This window comes from Pongo abelii, chromosome 10 (assembly GCF_028885655.2).
Source record: "Pongo abelii isolate AG06213 chromosome 10, NHGRI_mPonAbe1-v2.0_pri, whole genome shotgun sequence".
NCBI lineage: Eukaryota > Metazoa > Chordata > Mammalia > Primates > Hominidae > Pongo > Pongo abelii.
Window position 1 is genome coordinate 4344922 of NC_071995.2, and position 18795 is coordinate 4363716.

Genomic DNA, 18795 nt, shown 5'->3' on the forward strand with positions numbered 1-18795 from the left:
ATGCAAAGATCCCGAGGTAGGAATGAGCGCATGGTCTACGAGCAGAGAGAAGCCCTGATGGCTGGAGCTGGATGAGGAGGGGCAGTGAAGAGAGAATTGCAACTGGAGGGCCAAGAGGGGCCATGCCGCATAGGCCTTGCAGGAGTTGGGACTTCATTCTAACTGCAATGAGAATTCAATAGAGAATTGTCCAGCAAGGGAGTGACACAATAGGGACATCTCTTCAATGGCTGAGTATCAGAGTAGAGGCAGCAGAGCTATGCCAACAGGCTATCACAGTAATCCAGACGAGAGGTGATGGAGGCTCAGCCTGGGACACAGTGAGACTCCAAAAGTGGTGGATTCAGGACATAATTTGGTGATAGACCCCATAAACTTTTGTTAAAGGTTTTGGATAGATAGCTTTTATCATTTATTTATTATTGAAGATATGTACAACAGAATAAATAAGCTTGCTTCAGACGTATATATAGAACTCTGTATCCAATAATGAGTGAATCCACGTTCTTCACAAGGACACACGAAACATTTCTGTGAAATGCCTGTGGGCTAGTCCACAAAGCAAGTCTCCATAAATTTAAAAAATGTATACCCTTGAAAATCTTTGAAGTCCTGGAGATTAAGTCTGCAGCTATCTTAGTCTTACTACCAAGAATAGCCATTAAGGAAAAAAAAAAACCTTTCAATAAAAAAAATGATAAACAAGAAGAATATAAATTTCACAGACTCCAGCTAACCAGCTTTTGGTGGTTAGTCAACAGGCCAGCTTTTGGTCACAATGTAATTAATTTCATTCTTAATGCATTGCTGAAAGTATTTAAATGCCTGGGGAACTGGCTCCAACCCACAATCTCCTCCCCTACCCTACATTCCAAATAGATCAGGCATTTTACACTTGGCTTATCTTCAGTGAAGACAGTAATTAATCTTTATTTGAAAACAAGATTTGGGAGGCAGAGGCGGGCAGATCACTTGAGGTCAGGCATTTGAGACCAGCCTGGCCAACAAGGTGAAACCCCGTCTCTACTAAAAATATAGAAAAATTAGCTGGACGTGGTGGTGTGCACCTGTAATCCCAGCTACTCAGGAGGCTGGGGCAGAAGAATCGCTTGAACCTGGGAGGTGGAGGTTGCAGTGAGCTGAGATCACACCACTGCACTCCAGCCTGGGTGACAGCAAGACTCTGTCTTAAAAAAAAAAAAAAAAAAAGCAAGAAAACGAGTAAAATCCAGCACTCATTGCATTATTGAGCCTACAGAAGTCTATGATGAATTTGACGGGGAATATTAGGATAGGTAAAGAATCAAGGGTTTCATGAGCAGTCAAGTGGAGGGTGTTACCATTTACTGAGATGAGAAAGACTTGAATATCAGCTGTTTTTAGAGGTAAAAATTAAAGGTTCTGTGTGGACAAAGTTAGCCTGAGATGTCAACTATAGACCCAAGCATAGATGTTGAGTAGGCAACTATAACAGATAAACGAATGAGGAGCTCAAGGGAAAGGCCAGGCTGGGGATATAACTAAGATCTATACATTGGATTAGATCACCTAGCTGACTGCACAGTTGAGTAGAGAAGAGAGCCAAGGGCAGAATCCTGAATACTCCAACATGCACAGGGTTTATGGGATTGTCTACCCCCCAACCATTCATGTGTCCCTCATGTTTCCCATCACCTCTGCAATTTGGTAGGCCCACGTGAGTGGCTCTGGACAATGAATGAAGGAAGCATCTAATGACTGGTTCAAGACCCTCAACTATTCTCATCTCCTGCCTCAAAAATCGTGAATTCTTGTGTTTCTGAAGTTAACATGTCTGTCAACCCTAGGTCCTGAATGAGTATGTGGCGTCAAGACCCTTTCTGATCCACGTCAGACATATAGCATGAAAGAAAAACAAACACTTGTGTGTGAAGCCATGGAAATTCCGGAGTTAATTTGTTACCTTGGCATAACATGGCCTAATCCAGAATGCCATCATATGATGTGCTTCAACAAAGCACCATTTTTCATTTTTTTAAAAAGGCATATGTGATTTGAGAGGCTGTCAACAAAATATATTGGTGGATGGCTGGGTATGGTGGTTCATGCCTATAATCCCAGCACTTTGGGAGGCCGAGGCAAGCAGATCACTTGAGGTTAGGAGTTTGAGAACAGCCTTACCAACTTGGTGAAACCCTATCTCTACTAAAAGTACAAAAATTAGCCAGACATGGTGGTGCGGGCCTGTAGTCCCAGTTACTCAGGAGGCTGAGGCAGGGGAATTGCTTGAACCCAGGAGGCGGGAGGCAGGAGGATCACTTGAGCCTGGGAGGCAGAGGTTATAGTGAGCTGAGAGCATACCACTGCACTCCGGCCTGGGGCAATGGGAGTGAAACCCTGTCTCAAAAAAAAAAAAAAGAACATATATGTATATATATGTATACACACACATACACACAAATACATGTATATACATATATATACACACATCCTGCTTATAAAATGAACAAGGAGTTCACATAAACTTTAATTCAGATAGAACCTAGAAACATATATATATATGGGTATCTCTGGCTTCTATCTGAATATATATGGATACACACACACACACACACACATATATACACATACATACATATATGGGTATTTCTAGCTTCTATCTGAAACACAGTTTAAGTGAACTCCCTGTTCATTTTATAAGTGGAAGGGCAATCCCTGAACCACTCAGTGAATAATGCAGGACAATGTCCACTATTTCGAAGACACCTCATTTTTCAGCCTGGTTTTTGCCCCTGATTAGTTTTTTGTTGTTGTTGTGTGTTTTTTTTTTTTTTAGACGTAGTCTCGCTCTGTCACCAGGCTGAAGTGCAGTGGCGCGATCTTGGCTCACTGCAACCTCTGCCTCCCGGGTTCAAGTGATGCTCCTGCCTCAGCCTCCTGAGTAGCTGGGACTACAGTTGCACACCACCACGCCAAGCTAATTTTTGTAGTTTTGGTAGACAGGATTTGCCCACATTGGCCAGGATGGTCTTGATCTCTTGACCTAGTGATCTGCCTGCCTCAGCCTCCCAAAGTGCTGGGATTACAGTCGTGAGCCACCGCACCTGGCCCCTGATTCTTAAAATTTATGAAGAATTGTTTTTTAATTTATTCCTTAGATAATTAAAAGAAATAGCATAGGTGGATGCTATGCAACTTTCTAAATTTCTCCTAAAACAGTAATCCTCTCCCATATGCCAGCTTTTTTTCATATGTATGCTTCATTAAACAAATTGATCATAACAGCTATTCTTCATTTGACAGATTTTAATGGAATCTCCACTGTGTTCCAAACATTTTCTTAGGAACCTAGGAAGTAATGAAACAGAGCCGGTAGTTACCCTCATGATTTATAGTTGTGAAACCTGGAGTATACTTATGTGGTCTCAAACTCAGTTCTGAGATCTTGAGAGATGGGAAATTAGTTTTTGTTTGTTTGTTTGTTTTTGGAGATGGAGTCTCACTCTGTCGCCCAGGCTGGAGTGCAGTGGCATGATCTTGGCTCTGCAACCTCTGCCTCCCGGGTTCAAGCAATTCCCCTGCCTCAGCCTCCCAAATAGCTGGGATTACAGGCGCCTGCCATCACGCCTGGCTACTTTTTGTGTTTTAGTGGAGGAGGGGTTTCACCATGTTGGCCAGGCTGGTCTCCAACTCCTGAGCTCAAGTGATCCGCCCGCCTCGGCCTCCCAAAGTGCTGGGATTACCGGCGTGAGCCACTGTGCCTGGCCCAAGAAATGGGAAGTTAGTTAACCTGTATGTGCCTTAATTCTTCATCTGTGAAACGGAAATAACTCCTACCTTGCAGAGTTATTGTGTGTATTAAATAAGACAAAATGGGAAGCTGTTTTTATTTAGGCGTTAGAAATGCACTTGGACCACCTTAAAGTGAAAGAGGTTTTACTATACAAACTGGAACCTTCAAGGTATCTGGTACTATGGCAGTTTGAGTGACTAGTGACTGGGTACTCTTCGCATTACTCACTTGTTGTGTCTGTGTCTCTCTGTGTTTCTCGTTACTTCTTCCATTGACTTTGCTTCTTCGTACCCTCTCCTCTGTTCTCTCACTTGTATTATTTATGGCTTCTGTTTCTTCACAGCTTCAATCACCATATGCCTCTTTGTAGCCCTAACTCTATCTTATGATTTCTTTCTGTGCCTTCTTTCTGCTTCAGCCCTCACAGATAACTACTTAATTTCATTTTTTCAGCTCAAACTTCCAGGAGAATCTGCTGGGATGATTCATTCCTTTGGGCATTCAGAACATGAACACACACACACACACACACACACACACACGATACCTGGGCCCCACTGTTAGGGCCCTCTGGATTATCCCTCCACTCTCATCCTGAAAATGCCTCCTGTTGACCTGCGAGCTGTTAGAGATGCTGAATTTGGTCCCCACTCCAATCTACTAACTCCGGAATCCACACTTTTACGCTATGCCCAACTGCTTTGTGTGCACGTTCAAGTTTATGAAGCATTGCTTTAAACTGCTAGCTCTCAGAACAGCCACTTTTATGTTGGAAACAGCTGGGAATTAAAAACATACAGATACTGCTGCCTGAGTCTTTCTCCCAGAAGTTCAGATTTGATTTTTCTGGGGTGTAGCCTGGCAAAGGTCTCCAGATTCTAATGTAAAGATAGGTTTGAGGACCTCTAAACTAGTTCTGTGTCACCACTGACCAGTTGTGTGAGCCTAGACGAATTGCTGTTTCTCTCTAGGCCATATTTCTCTCTCTCTCTTTTTTTTTTTTTTTTGAGATGGGGTCTTGCTCTGTCACCCAGGCTGGAGTGCAGTGTTGGAATCTCGGCTCACTGCAACCTCTGCCTGCCGGGTTCAAGCGATTCTCCTACCTCAGCCTCCCGAGTAGCTGGGACTACAGGCACGTGCCACCATGCCCGGCTAATTTTTTGTATTTTTAGTAGAGATGGGGTTTTGCCGTGTTAGCCAGGATGGTCTCTATCTCCTGACCTCGTGATCTACCTGCCTTGGCCTCCCAAAGTGCTGGGATTACAGGCGTGAGCCACCATGCCCGGCCATATTTCTCATCTCTAAAGTGAAGATAATGTAGCCTATCCTGTCTACCTTAGAATTGTTCAGAAGGCCAAATGTGATATTACATGTAAGATTGTTTTGAAATGTGTGCCTATGAATCTATCTCATTCATCTTTTCTCTAAACACATCTTTTCGTATATAAGTGGGGATTCAAGGAAACAAATGCATTATGAAATACAAGAATTTAGCTAACAGTGCATGGAAGACAATGTCACCTAGCTAACATTATTGTTACTTGTGTCACATTGCTAGGTACTGCTATCCCAGTTTACCTGTCACAAAACCCAGGGTTAGAGAAGTTAATGTTATAAATAAAGTTTCAGTGCCGCAAAAGAAACAGCACTCGAATATAACATTTTCTTTTTAATTCTCAGCAAGGCAAGGTACTTCTATAGAAGGGTGCGTCCTTACAGATGGAGCAATGGTGAGCGCACACTTGGACAAGTGAGGGGAAGGGGTTCTTATCCCTGACGCACGTGGCCCCTGCTGCTGTGTAGTTCCCCACCGCACAGGCTAAACTAATTCCGACTGGCTAATTTAAAGAGAGTGATGGGGTGAGTGGTTTGGCGGGAAAAACGGTTATGACAGAGCAGGTAATCTGAATGAGTCAGGGTGGAGTAGGTAATGGGAAGGAGTCAGAGTGGTGCAGGTAATTGGAATGAGTCAGGGTGAAGCAGGTAATCGAAAAAGGTGTGGCCGGGCGCGGTGGCTCACGCCTGTAATCCCAGCACTTTGGGAGGTAGAGGCAGGCGGATCACGAGGTCAGGAGATGGAGACCATCCTGGCTAACACGGTGAAACCCTGTCTCTACTAAAAATACAAAAAATTAGCCGGGCGTGGTGGTGGGCGCCTGTAGTTCCAGCTACTCGGGAGGCTGAGGCAGGAGAATGGCGTGAACCCGGGAGGCGGAGCTTGCAGTGAGCCCAGATCGCGCCACTGCAGTCCAGCCTGGTGACAGAGCCAGACTCCATCTCAAAAAAAAAAAAAAAAAAAAAAAGAAGGTTGCTTTAGGAGGAAGTTGAAAGTAAAAAGCAAAGAATTGAACATACTGACACATTGATTCTTTGAAAAGAAATTTAGAACTCATATCTAACATTAAGTAACTCCCTCAAGGTTCTGAAGGCTATTAAAGAGAAATTATTCATCTGAGGCTTGTTAAAAACGGCAAGACTTTACTCAAGATTACTGCAATAGGTGAGAGAGACTGAATTCGACTCTAGAATGAACCGGGACCAGTGGAGATTTATAGCCGGGGGCAGGATGGAAGGGATGAAAGAGAAGATGGGAAATTACCAGAACGTGGTAAGCTATCTAGGAGGACGGGGAGGAGGAACTTGACTAGATTATCAAGGGCCTTAGAAGAGAGCATCAAGAGTGAGGTCTCTCTTGATAAACAGGCTTAGCAGGATTCTTTACCGGGCTCAGCAGGCCAAGGATGCCGTCTAGTATAGAAAAGGCCTCAAAGGAGCCCGACTAAAGTTTGGTCAAGGAGGGCGTCTGTCCCGGCGGAGTTGGGGTGGGTGGGTCTAAGTCTACAGACCTTGCAGACGCTACATCCCTAAGGTTAGGGACTAACAGACCTCATAGAACACAGTCTGTTGGTCGCTGTACACCCGTGAGGGATTCATCACAGCGGCCAGCTATAAGACGAACGGTTGCATTCCAGCCTCAATCGGATCAACCACAAATCTGTGCGCCGGTTTCCTTATCTGCCCCGAACGCAGGCTGCCGGCTATCAAGGCAAGGAATCCTACCGCGGACTCCGCGGGCGGGGCCTCCCGCACCTGCCGCGCGCCAATCACAGGCCCGCGCGCAGGGGCGCAAGCGCCGCAGCCCTGGGCGGGGCCTCCGTGGCTCCCGCATCTCCCCCGCCCCGTCGGCCTCGCTCGGCCCTGAGTGGCCTTCGGGGATGACGTGCGAGGCCGCCTCGGCCTATGGCTGCGGAGCCGGCCGGCTGCTTGGCGGAAGTGGTGTGGGGGAGGTAGCCCGCAGTGCAGGGGCAGCGCGGCGCGGGGCCACTGACGGGACGCGGCTCCGGGAACATGGCTCGCTTCGCTCTGACTGTTGTCCGGCAGTGAGTATGGCTGTGGCAGGATGACTTTCTCTCTCTCTTCCTTGAGTGTGTTGGAGCGGGTGAAGGGAAAACGGGTCTACCACCCTCTCCCCTCCCTGCTCGCTCCAGCCCGTGAGGGCTGGCTTGGAAGCGCTTTTTCCGGGGCGCTTGCCCTGGGGCCGTCCCGTGTCGCCCCTCCTCTCACCCCAGCAGCCCCGAGGGACGACGGCAGGTCTTAGATAGCTTCGTCCCGTGTTTCAGATGAAGTGAGGCCCGGAGGAGCAAAGGATCGGGGTTCGTAGGCACTTGGTGGCTGCACCAAAAACGGTGCCAGACATGTCCACAGACTTGTCTGGGTACCGATTTTGCTCCCCAGCAGATTGCAAAGAGTTTGCAGAATTGCTCGTCCATGGCTGCTGTTTTTGATGCCGGCTGCCTTCCGCTATCCTCTCTGTTTCTGAGGTTCCCCCTCGTTTCCCCAGGCAGTCAGCCCCCCAGGCACATATATGAGACTTCTTTCTTTTCCCCAGAGGTTACAGTTCTGGGAAAGAAAAGAGGATCACAGCTCTGATCTCAGCAGACCGTATCATCCCAAATAAATGTTTTTATTATCATAACATTACATGGAGCTGAATGCTGATACGTCTTTATGTCTCTTATCTTTTCTTATCAACATGTATTTGCCAAGTGTTTACGGGAGGTGAAAATCAGGGTAGTTAAGAGCACAGATTTTTCTTTTTTCTTTTTTTGTGAGATGGAGCCTCGCTCTGTCACCCAGGCTGGAGTGCTGCTCACTGCAACCTCCCGCCTCCGGGATTCAAGCGATTCTCCTGCCTCAGCCTCCCGAGTAGCTGGAATTACAGGCATGCGCCACCACGCCCGGCTAATTTTTGTATTTTTAGTAGAGACGGGGTTTCGCCATGTTGGCCAGGCAGGTGTGGAACTCCTGACGTTGTGATCCGACCACCTCGGCCTCGCAAAGTGTTGGGATTACAGGCATGAGCCACCGCGCCCTGCTAAGAGCACAGATTTTTCAGGCAAGGTAGACCTCGGTTGGAATCTGTTCTCCAGCTAAGAGCCAGGTAGCCTGGACTTAAATTTCCTGATATGCAAATGATAGTGCCTATCTCACTATTTTAATGCGAGAATTAAATGGGGGACAGGTAAAGTGTACGATGCAACAGGGGAAGAAATATATCGCGAAATAACTTCTATAAAGAAAGCTCCAATAAAACTGCAGTTGATTCCCAAATACGAACGTACAGTTTAGCACACCAGCATTTTGAGTAGGTACTATGTGCCAGTAGACTGGATCATACAGATAAATAACATACCATTTCTGCATTCATGGAGCTCACAAAGGACATTAATATGATTTAACTTTGTCAATTGACTTTAACAGCTATCTTTTCTGGCCTGTCCTTCCGTTATAAGAAAGATAATCTTAAGAATCCTGTAAAATTGTCCGTTTAGGTTTAGCAGGATTTTAATGGCTACCTTAGAAATCTAGTTCCTCACTATCTCTTCTCCCACCCCTCTCGGTTGTATAGAATGCCTTGGGAGGATTCTTAACTTACTAAAGGTCACACAGCTAATTGGTAGCAGAACAGGAACTAGAGTCCTGATCAGCCTTTCTTCCAATGTTAGTGCACTTTCTAGATGCCTGACCCAGCCAGCCCAGTGTCATATTTATAATTGAAACTCAGACCATCAAGGTGGTTCACCCCTGTAATCCTAGCACGTTGGGAGGCGGAAGTGGGTGGATCCCTTGAGCACAGGAGTTCAAGACAAGCCTGGGCAACATGGTGAAACCTCCTCTCTACAAAAAAAAAAAGCCGGGTGTGGTGGTGCATGCCTGTGAACTTAGCTAATAGGGAGGCTGAGGCAGGAAGATCACTTGGATCACATGAGCCTGGGAAGTCAGGGCTGTAGTGAGCTGTGATTGGGCCACTGCACCCCAGCCTAGGTGACACAGTGAGACCCTGTCTCAAAAAGAAAAAAAAAAAAAGAAAACTCAGAAGTTGTAGAATATTTGGGGTAAGGCAACCCCTAAAAAGTAAGATGATTCTTATTTAGATTCTTAATAGACAATAGTCATATAAATGTGGATTTTATTCCCTTCCTGCTGCTTAGAAAGGGTTTGATTCCGGAGGCCCTCATAGGAATCATTTAAAAAATAAGTCTTAATAAATGATTATTTGCCAGGCACTGTTGTAATTAAAATCTGACAGTTTAGTGAGTTAAGGACTGAGATCCTCGTTTTTCACGTGAGGCAGCTGAGACAGAGACGCCTTGTAACTTGCTTAAAGTCACATGGCAAGTTGAGGAAGTAGTTTAACCAAAGCAACTTTACCACTCACCATCTTTTGTTTCCTACTTAATGTGTTAAAACCTGATATTTGTAGATTACTTGAACATCACCAGCCATTTTTGAGGCTACTTTTTAGTCTCTTAATATAATTGTGTGGAGTTATGACAATAGTTTATTTTGTTCTGTTTTATGTGTAGGAAGATGGAGTGAGAAGGCTGGTTCAATGCTTTCCGGTCTGGATCGGATATCCCTCTTCTTGCCTTCAGAGTTCTCAAAACCAAAACCTGGTGATTCTTTCAGGAAAAGAAGTGATTTTTAAATTTGACTCCTTATCACCATAGTTAAATGTAATGACTTTTTGAAGAGTTAGATAATTTTACTGGACTTACCTCTTCAGATAATGCAAAAAAATCTTTAAAGCAATTTAAGTTCAACAGAACCTGTTAGGAATCTTGTGCTGTTCCTATATGTGGTTTATCTTTCTTCATACTTTGAAATGAAAGTACCAGTGTGTTCATTTCTGGAACAGACTGCCCAAGATTCCAGAATTCAAGTCTATCATCATTGTCAGACTATAACTTCTCATGAGCTTATGGCACAGCATTGTTGAAAACTCCAACACGTGTAGGTTGGCATTACCATCACCTATCCAGCACTATTGAAGGGTCTGGTTCCTTGAAATGTTGTAGGTGTTTGCAGTGAGTCCCCGGCAAAACCATCCATTTAACTTCCTTTTTTTTTTTTTGGAGATATGTGTGCCTTTATTAGCTGAGCCACTACTTCAGGGGGATGAAGCGGGAGGAGTGGGTGGCCCCGATGCCGGGCCGGCAGTGCTTCACCGGCTTGTGGGTGATGGAGAACTCGCCCAGGTAGTGGCCGATCATCTCCGGCTTGATCTCCACCTGGTTGAAGGTCTTGCCGTTGTAGACGCTCACCGTGCTGCCCACCATCTTGGGCAGGATGATCCTGTCCCGCAGGTGCGTCTTCACCACTTCCGGCTTCTCCATGGGCGGTGCCTCCTTCTTGGCCTTGCGCAGGCGCTTCAGCAGCGAGTGCTGTTTCCGCCGCAGGCCCGGGTTCAGTTGCCGCTGCTGGCGCGCACTGTACAGCTGCGTCAGCTGCTCGCAGGACATGTGCAGCGGCTGGTCCAAGTCTGCGCCGCGGTAGGTGAATTTGCGGAAGGTCCGCTTCTTCTGCTCTACCTCGGCCATCTTGTCGGATCCTCAGAAAAGTTCACTTCCATTTTTAGGCAGCTCTTAAAACTTTAAAAATTTTTGGCAAACTAAATTTAATTTACTTTTAATGATTTAAAAATGAATTAGTAAAGTTGTTTTTGTTTTGTTTTGTTTTTTTGAGACGGAGTTTCACTCTCGTTACCCAGGTTGCAGTGCAATGGCATGATCTCGACTCGCCACAACTTCCGCCTCCTGGGTTCAAGCGATTCTCCTGCCTCAGCCTCCGGAGTAGCTGGGATTACAGGCATATGCCACCACGCCTGGCTACCTTTGTACTTTTAGTAGAGATGGGGTTTCTCCATGTTGGTCAGGCTGGTCTCGAACTCCCGGACCTCAGGTGATCCGTCTGCCTCGGCCCTCCAAAGTGTTGGGATTACAGGCGTGAGTCACCCCACCTGGCCGAATTAGTAAAGTTACTGATAGCAAAACTGATTTGTTTTTCTTACTGTACCTCTATTGGCAGTTACTTTTTGTGTAATGCTAATAATTGTTCTGTATATTAATAAAGCAAGCAAAATACTATTAGGTCATCTGTAATTTAGTACTTTTATAAACCTAATACTTTTAAAAAATTTTAATGCTTCTTTAAAAGTATAAAGGTACCTTGTACAGATACTTTACAAAGATCAAAGACAGCCAAAAGTCCTGTAATCCCAGCACTTTGGGAGGCCGAGGCGGGTAGATCACCTGAGGCCGGGAGTTCAAGACCAGCCTGGTCGACATGGTGAAACCCCGTCTCTACTAAAAATACAAAAAATTAGCTGGGCGTAGTGGCACACGCCTGTAATCCCAGCTACTCAGGAGGTTGAGGCAGGAGAATCTCTTGAACCCGGGAGGTAGAGGTTACAGTGAGCCCAGATCACGCCATTGCACTCCAGCCTGGGCAATAAGAGTGAAACTCATCTAAAAAAAAAAAAAAAAAAAAAAAAGACAGCCAAAAGTCTTGTGTTACTAGTTCTTGAAAACTTATATATTTGCAAATGGATGTATTAGTGTAAAGGAATTAGGACTAAGCTGTATTCGTGATATCAGGTGAGGGTTTACATTTTCATTTACACTAAAGAACAACTTTCCCATGATTTGTCCCTCCTTTGTAGCATGCTGAGTATTGTGTGTTGAATTTTAATTCCTTAAATGGAATTAAGGGAAATTGAGCTTTCTATATGATTTTTGAAGAAATGCTGCAGAGTATAAATCCAGGCTAACAAGATACAATGTCTTTTAAGAACTGTGAGATAAGCTACAAAATGAATGATGTATATTTGTAGGTCCTATAAATGGCTGATCCTAAGACTTAACATCTTGGCAGAAGCACTTGGATTCCTGCAGAGTCAGGTTTCTGTTTTGGAAATGGACCACACTGCAGATTTTGAAAATGAGTGGTGTTATTCCTGACTCCTTCAAAATATATCCCTCTGACCTTTCAGCTCCGTTCACCTTCTCTGCTGCTATCACAAGTCAGACTTGGTTAAGGGAAATAGATTAATAGTAAAACTGTTTTAGCCATCAACTTTCCTTTCCCATTCCCCAAACATACTAATTAAACAGTTACTTAAAGGATTTATATAAACCTCTCAATAAAGCTGATAAAAGCTGTACAACTAAATGTTTATGAAAGCTTTTGGAAAAAAATCTATTTTTGGATTCCTACTCTTTAATATTTATAAGGTGATTTGAACGCAAAAATGCCAAATAGAACTAAACTGAATGCTGTGATTGTTAATAATACTATTGAGTCTACAGCAGCCTCTGTTGATATACAGCTAAATGAATCCTTCATTATATCACAGTGGTTATGCTGCTTTCACTGAAAATCATTAGATGGTGGGGCAGTACTTTTATGAAACTATTAAATTTCTGGGATTCCATTTTTTATAAAATGACATTTTGACAGTATAAACCTTTATTTTAATTTGAATATTTCATTATCTACTTCGATTAAATAAAAATGCTGAGTTAATCTTTAGCAAGTATACAAAAAGTAATCATCTCTGCCAAATTTCTGTGATTTGTAAATACTGAGTTTTTTTGGTGGCTCTTGTGTGATTTCTTGGTTGGCAAATTAAATTTCTTCTCACCCCCTCATTTCAAAATGAGGGTGCTTCTTTGGCTTTGGCTGGAAATTGTATTAGCAACATATAAAAAGAAAAACTTTAGACAAATTAGACTTAGTTTATTTGAGCAAAGAAATGATTCATAAATCAGGCAGCACCTGAACCAGTAAAGCTTCAGAGTGCTCAGCCCAGCGACATAGGCAGGCAGTATTTATAGACAGAGAAAGGAAGTGACATGGCCAGGCGCGGTGGCTCGCACCTATAATCCCAGCACTTTGGGAGGCTGAGGCAGGAGGATCACCTTAGGTCAGGAGTTCGAGACCAGCCTGGCCAACATGGTGAAACCGTGTCTCTACTAAACATACAAAAATTAGCTGGACATGGTGGTGCTTGCCTGTAATCCCAGCTATTTGGGAGGCTGAGGCAGGAGAATCGCTTGAATCCTGGAGTTGGAGATTGCAGTGAGCCGAGATCACACCACTGCACTCCAGCCTGGGCTACAGAGTAAGACCTCATCACAGAAAAAAAAAAAAAAAAAGAAAGGATGTGACATATAGAAATAGCCTGATTGGTTACAGCTCTGCTTTGCCTTATTAGGACATGTCTGAGCAGCTTGCAGCCTATAATTGGCTGAAAGCTCAGCTGCCATGGTTGGCTGAGACTTGGTTTTTATTACAGGAATATACTCTCAAATTATGTTGTAGTTTGTATACATATTAAGTTAGGTGACAGCTCCTTAGGCATGGAGGCAGTTTTAGGCCAGGTTTAATTTAAGGGCTACAAGCCACTGTCTAGCGAGGATGTTACTTGTTTTGTTTTGTTTTTGAGGGTGCTATCTTGGCTCACTGCAGTCTCCGCCTCCTGGGTTCAAGCGATTCTTCTGCCTCAGCCTCCCGAGTGGCTGGGACTACAGGCACGTGCTACCACGCCCAGCTAATTTTTGTATTTTTGGTAGAGACGGGGTTTCACCATATTGGCCAGGCTGGTCTCGAACTCCTGACCTCATGATCTGCCCGCTTCGGCCTCCCAAAATGCTGGGATTACAGGAGTGAGCCACTGCGCCCAGCTGAGGATGTTACTTGTATTGAAATAACAGATATTTTATTCTTGGTCTCAGCAAGATTTTGAGGCTGAGACAGGAAGTGAATCCAATACATGGTAACTATTTTCTAGATTAAAAATGACAGGTTCCCCATCATGCTTCTGCTTTGTCCATCTGAATGCTTCTGCTTTATCCATCTGAATGGTAGAGGTTAATATCCTCTTTCATGCCCATTTTATAAGATTCTGAATGAATTTTGGAGTGTAGGAAATCTTTTTTTTTGAGACGAGGTCTTGCTTTTGTCACCCAGGCTGGAGTGCAATGGCATGATCTTGGCTCACTGCAACCTCCACCTCCTGGGTTCAAGTGATTCTCCCGCCTCAGCCTCCCGAGTAGCTGGGATTACAGGCGCCTGCCACCATGCCTGGCTAATTTTTGTATTTTTAGTAGACACAGGGTCCTCTACCATTTTGGCCAGGATGGTCTCGAGCTCCTGACCTCAGGTGATCTGCCCTCCTTGGCCTCCCAAAGTGTTGGGATTACAGGCTTGAGCCACTGCACGTGGCCTAGGAAATCTTTTATTAATATTAACAACAATGTTAATGGCAAATCAGTGCTGTTGGTTTTTTTTACCAAGGTATAAATAGTTCTGTGTATTTTTTTTTTTTTTTTTGGAGACAGAGTCTTGCTCAGTTGCCCAGGCTGAAGTGCAGTGGCATGATTTTGGCTCACTGTAACCTCTGCCTCCCGGGTTCAAGCGATTCTTCTGCCTCAGCCTCCCGAGTAGCTGGGACTACAGGCACTCACCACCATGCCTAGCTAATTTTTGTATTTTTATCAGAGACGGAGTTTCACCTTATTGGCCAGGCTGGTCTCGAACTCCTGACCTCGTGATCTGCCCGCCTCGGCCTCCCAAAGTGCTGGGATTACAGGCGTGAGCCACCGTGCCCGGCCAGTTCTGTGTAATTTTATTTCTTTATCATACGTTTATTTTTTAAGCTAATACATCTACATATTTAGAAATCAAAACAATTTTCCCTAGTCTTCCTATTCTCCCCCCAACCAATAGGTGACCATGTTTATTAGTTTCATGTTTATCCTTCCATTGTTTCTTTGTGCAGATCCAGATGTTTATTTCCCTTTCTAAAAGGGTAGCTTTCTTTTTATATTATTCTATACCTTGCTTTTTCTACTTAATCATATATCTTGGTGAGCATTCCATATCTTTACATATAATCTCTCTCTTTAAAGGACACATTTACATAGGATTCCATTAGGTAGATATGTCACTGTTTATTTGTTAATATAAATAATGGTTATTCTGGCCATAGTTAAGGAATGAGTTATGGACATTTGGGTTGTTTATAATCTGTTGCTACTAGAACTAATACTGTAGCTAATGTTTTTTTTTTTTTTTTTTTTTGTGAGACAGGGTCTTGCTCTGTCACCCATACTGGAGTGCAATGGTGTGATTGCAGCTCACTGCAACCTCTGCCTCCCAGGTTTAAACAATTCTCATGCCTCAGTTTCCCGAGTAGCTGGGATTACAGGCACCCGCTACCATGCCTGGCTAAATTTTGTATTTTTAGTAGAGATGGGGTTTCATCATCTTGGCCATGCTGGGCTTGAACTCCTGACATCGTGATCTACCCACCTCGGCCTCCCAATGTGCTGGAATTACAGGCATGAGCCACCACGTCTGGCCGCAAATGATCTTTTAAATATGAGTGAATTCAGTTATTCCCAGTAATTGGGTTACTGGATAAAAGGGTAAACAGATTTGTCATGTTGATGGGTATTTCCAGATGACCCTCCCTAGGTAAAAGTACATTCACTGAAGTTCTGTCATTTCCCAGGATTTTCTCCAGGCCCTGGGCATGTTGAGGGTATGCAATCCCTGCCTGTGCCTTTAAGGAACTGGAGCCGGGATAGACACAGAGCTAAGAAGTAATTAGCACACAGATGAAAACTTATGCTGGTGGTGCGAGGGGACCATGAGAACATAAAGTGTGGGTATTAAATAGAGTAGGTAGATAGGAATGGTACTGGGGAGGGACACTACCTAAAAGAACCAGTCTTGTGTTGGGTCTTAAAGAACATTCGTATTGGCCAAATCCAGCAACCTGTATCTTGGCAGAGGTTGGCATACAGCTGTTTTTGTAAACAAGCGGCAAGATTCCAGGCCGAGGCCTGAGTTTGTGATTCTGACTTCCAGGTCTGGTAGATTTTTTTTCTAGGTCTGAGTAAATCAGTCCTATGTGACATTTGAATTATTATAAACTAGTGCTTCACTTAAAAACAATGGAGCGATCATTTTCCATCGAAATCAAGGAAATGCAAATTAAAATTAAAGTGAGATGAATTGTTCAGGTACCAGATTGGTACAAATGGAAGAAACCTTCCATCACTGAATCTTGTTGAGGGTGGTATACCACACTACAGGGTGGTGTAACCTGCTATGACACTGGCATTACCTAATAAAGCTGGTATTTGCATACCTTATGGCCCAGCAATTCTAGTGGTAGGTTGGGTCAGCAAACATTTAATTAGCGCTCAAAGAAATTTCAGCTGAATTCTCCTTGATTCTACTTCTTATGTATTTGGAAGTTGCATTTATTGTTAACCTATCCTGCTGTCTGTCCAGTCTTACCCATGCACTTCCCGCCCTTTTCCCCCTCCAGCCTCCGTAACCCCAGTTATTTTGTGACAAAGTTTCCAGTTCTTTTACCCTTCCGGTTGCTTCAGATTGCTTTGATTTGTTTTGGTATTTTAGTTTTTAAAAGTGTAGTACTCAAACCTCAGTTCAGTGTGCAGTTGGTCTGCGAGATAGCTGTCAGTACTACAAAAAATAACTGCTGAAGACCTAGGAACTAAGAGAAGGCAGGGGGTTCTGAAGGTTTGTACACTTCTCTCCCATTCCATTCAGATTCTCTTTCACTTGCTCATTCAGTCCAGCAATGAATAGACTGACTCTCACATTTTTGTTCCTGCTGCCAGTAAGAGTAGTTTTGATCAATATATTTCTTTTAACAAAATTATTTGGCTAAAATGGTATTTGCATTGTATTTTTTAGTAGGATTTTCCACCTGCAATTCACTTAAGATTGGTTCCTGATCTACACGTTTTAGTTTGGAGTAGTTTGAAATTCTTAGCTCTTCATTAAAGAAGACAATTGCAAATATTAGTTTAGAATAAATTGTTTTTACAGGTTGGATTATGAAGTGTGTTACAAGTTTCATATGGTATTTTTATGAGTATCACCACACTTGATTGCTCATTTTTTTCCTGCTCTCAAAAATAGTATAATTTGGCTAATAAGGTTCTCCTTCTCTTTCTATTTTAGTGGAGAAACAAGATTTAACAAGGAGAAAATAATCCAAGGTTGGTATAATCCGATTGTTATTTTAGCTCTTACCCTTGTGTTAATAAGATGTGTGAGTTAAGCAGATTTGGTGGGGTGGGGTAGACTGGGGGCAGCACTCCATTGTGAATTGGGATTACAGAATCAAAGCATCATAACCACAGAAATATGATCAGGGCTGTTAGTAACCAGGAGGAATAAATCTCTCAAGTGAACTGGGTGTGAAGTACAGGTCTCCAAGTTATTCTTTATGTATGGCTTCAAAGTGGCTCTGTCAGCTGATTAATTATATTGGGTCTGGGTGTCTTAAAATATAAATGTCTGGATTTGAAATTATTTTATATTTGGAAACATGAGGTTTACTGACTGGTGTTAATGGTTTTTTTTCTGCTAAGATAGTTATTTTAATTTTAATAGTAATAACGGTTTAAAAAAAGAACTATTTTCACATGTGGTCATTACTTTATTCTGAAAGGATTCTTTCTCCCTTTTTCTGTTAATTTGGACTCAGATCTTTTATTTGCTCTGTGATCCAGCTAGTCTGGCTTTTTAAGAATATCTTGGGTGAACTTTTGGCTAGACATGCTATTTCTGTGCTGTGATTATAAAAGCATTTAGTTTTATTGTTTTGGTTAGGGACTTCTGGGGTTTACAAAAACTGATTTTCATATTCCATGTGCCTGACTCCCTTTTATGGACACTAACTGGTCTGATTCTCAAAGGAACCTTTGTTTTCAGACGAAATATGCCCCACCCAGGTTATCCTTTGGACTGAAGCCTCTTACCACCTGGCCTTTAGTATTGCTCATTTCTCTTATTTCCTAAGACATTGACAATGGAACAGCAAGAAAGTTTTTGACCTTGTCAAAACTTTCCTGACCTTGTCAGTTGGATGCTTTAGTTCTTTAAGTTACAGCCTTTTGTGTATAAGCATTCAAGGCTCATATATTTCTTTTTTTTTTTTGAGTCAGGGTCTCACTGTGCCACCCAACCTGGAGTGCAGTGGTGCGATCTCGGCTCACTGCAACCTCCTCCTCCCGGGTTCAAGTGATTTCTCATGCCTCAGCCTCCTGAGTAGCTGGGATTACAGGCACGTGCCCCCATGCCCAGCTAATTTTTGTATTTTTGGTAGAGATGGGGTTTCGCCATGTTGGCCAGGCTGGTCTTGAACTCCCGACTTCAGGTGATATGCCTGCCTCAGCATCCCAAAGTGCTGGGATTACAGGCGTGAGCCGCTGCACCCGGCCTCAAGGCTTATATATTTCTAAGTACTGTTTTTGTTTGTATGCCCATAGTTTTGACACGTGGTAATGTGGTAAGCATTCAGCACCAAGTATTTTCAATTCCCATTGACTGACTTCCATTATAAATGCTTTTGTGTTCTGTCAGTATGGTTTATTTGATGATACTTCTTTGAAATGTGTTAATTATGGTCAGTTTTTATAATTCTTCCATTGTATGCTTCAGAAAAATGTATAATCCGTCATTGTTGGGACTGGAGTTATATATAAAATAATCAGCCTTCTTGATTTTGTTTTTCAAATCTTATACACTTTATTACCTTTATAAATGCACTAGTTTGCCTGCATGTCCTAAATATCAATTTATGAGTGCAGTATTTTTAATTTCCTGCTGCGGTGGCCAGTTTGCCCTTTTTATAC

General features: G+C 43.4%; 2 protein-coding genes across 2 annotated transcripts in view; one reads left to right on the forward strand and one right to left on the reverse strand.

Annotated features, from left to right (window-relative positions):
* Positions 1-6945: 6945 nt before the first annotated feature.
* TIGAR (TP53 induced glycolysis regulatory phosphatase) overlaps positions 6946-18795 on the forward strand; it is a 32185-nt gene continuing 20335 nt past the window's right edge. The window contains exons 1-2 of the mRNA XM_002822785.5: positions 6946-7152; positions 17117-17154. Of these exons, the coding sequence (XP_002822831.1) occupies positions 7121-7152; positions 17117-17154 (70 nt within the window). The 5' untranslated portion in view covers positions 6946-7120. The remainder of the gene's footprint in view (positions 7153-17116; positions 17155-18795) is intronic.
* Positions 9205-10668, reverse strand: LOC100458335 (small ribosomal subunit protein uS19-like). The gene is made up of 2 exons (XM_054526693.2): positions 9832-10668; positions 9205-9735 (listed from the first exon to the last, which is right to left on the reverse strand). Exon 1 carries the CDS (start codon positions 10651-10653, stop codon positions 10219-10221), a length of 435 nt encoding a protein of 144 aa, XP_054382668.1. The 5' UTR covers positions 10654-10668; the 3' UTR covers positions 9205-9735; positions 9832-10218.

Coding starts and splice junctions, on each gene's coding strand:
- LOC100458335 (XM_054526693.2), bottom strand. CDS start 10,653: ATGGCCGAGGTAGAGCAGAAGAAGCGGACCTTCCGCAAATTCACCTAC.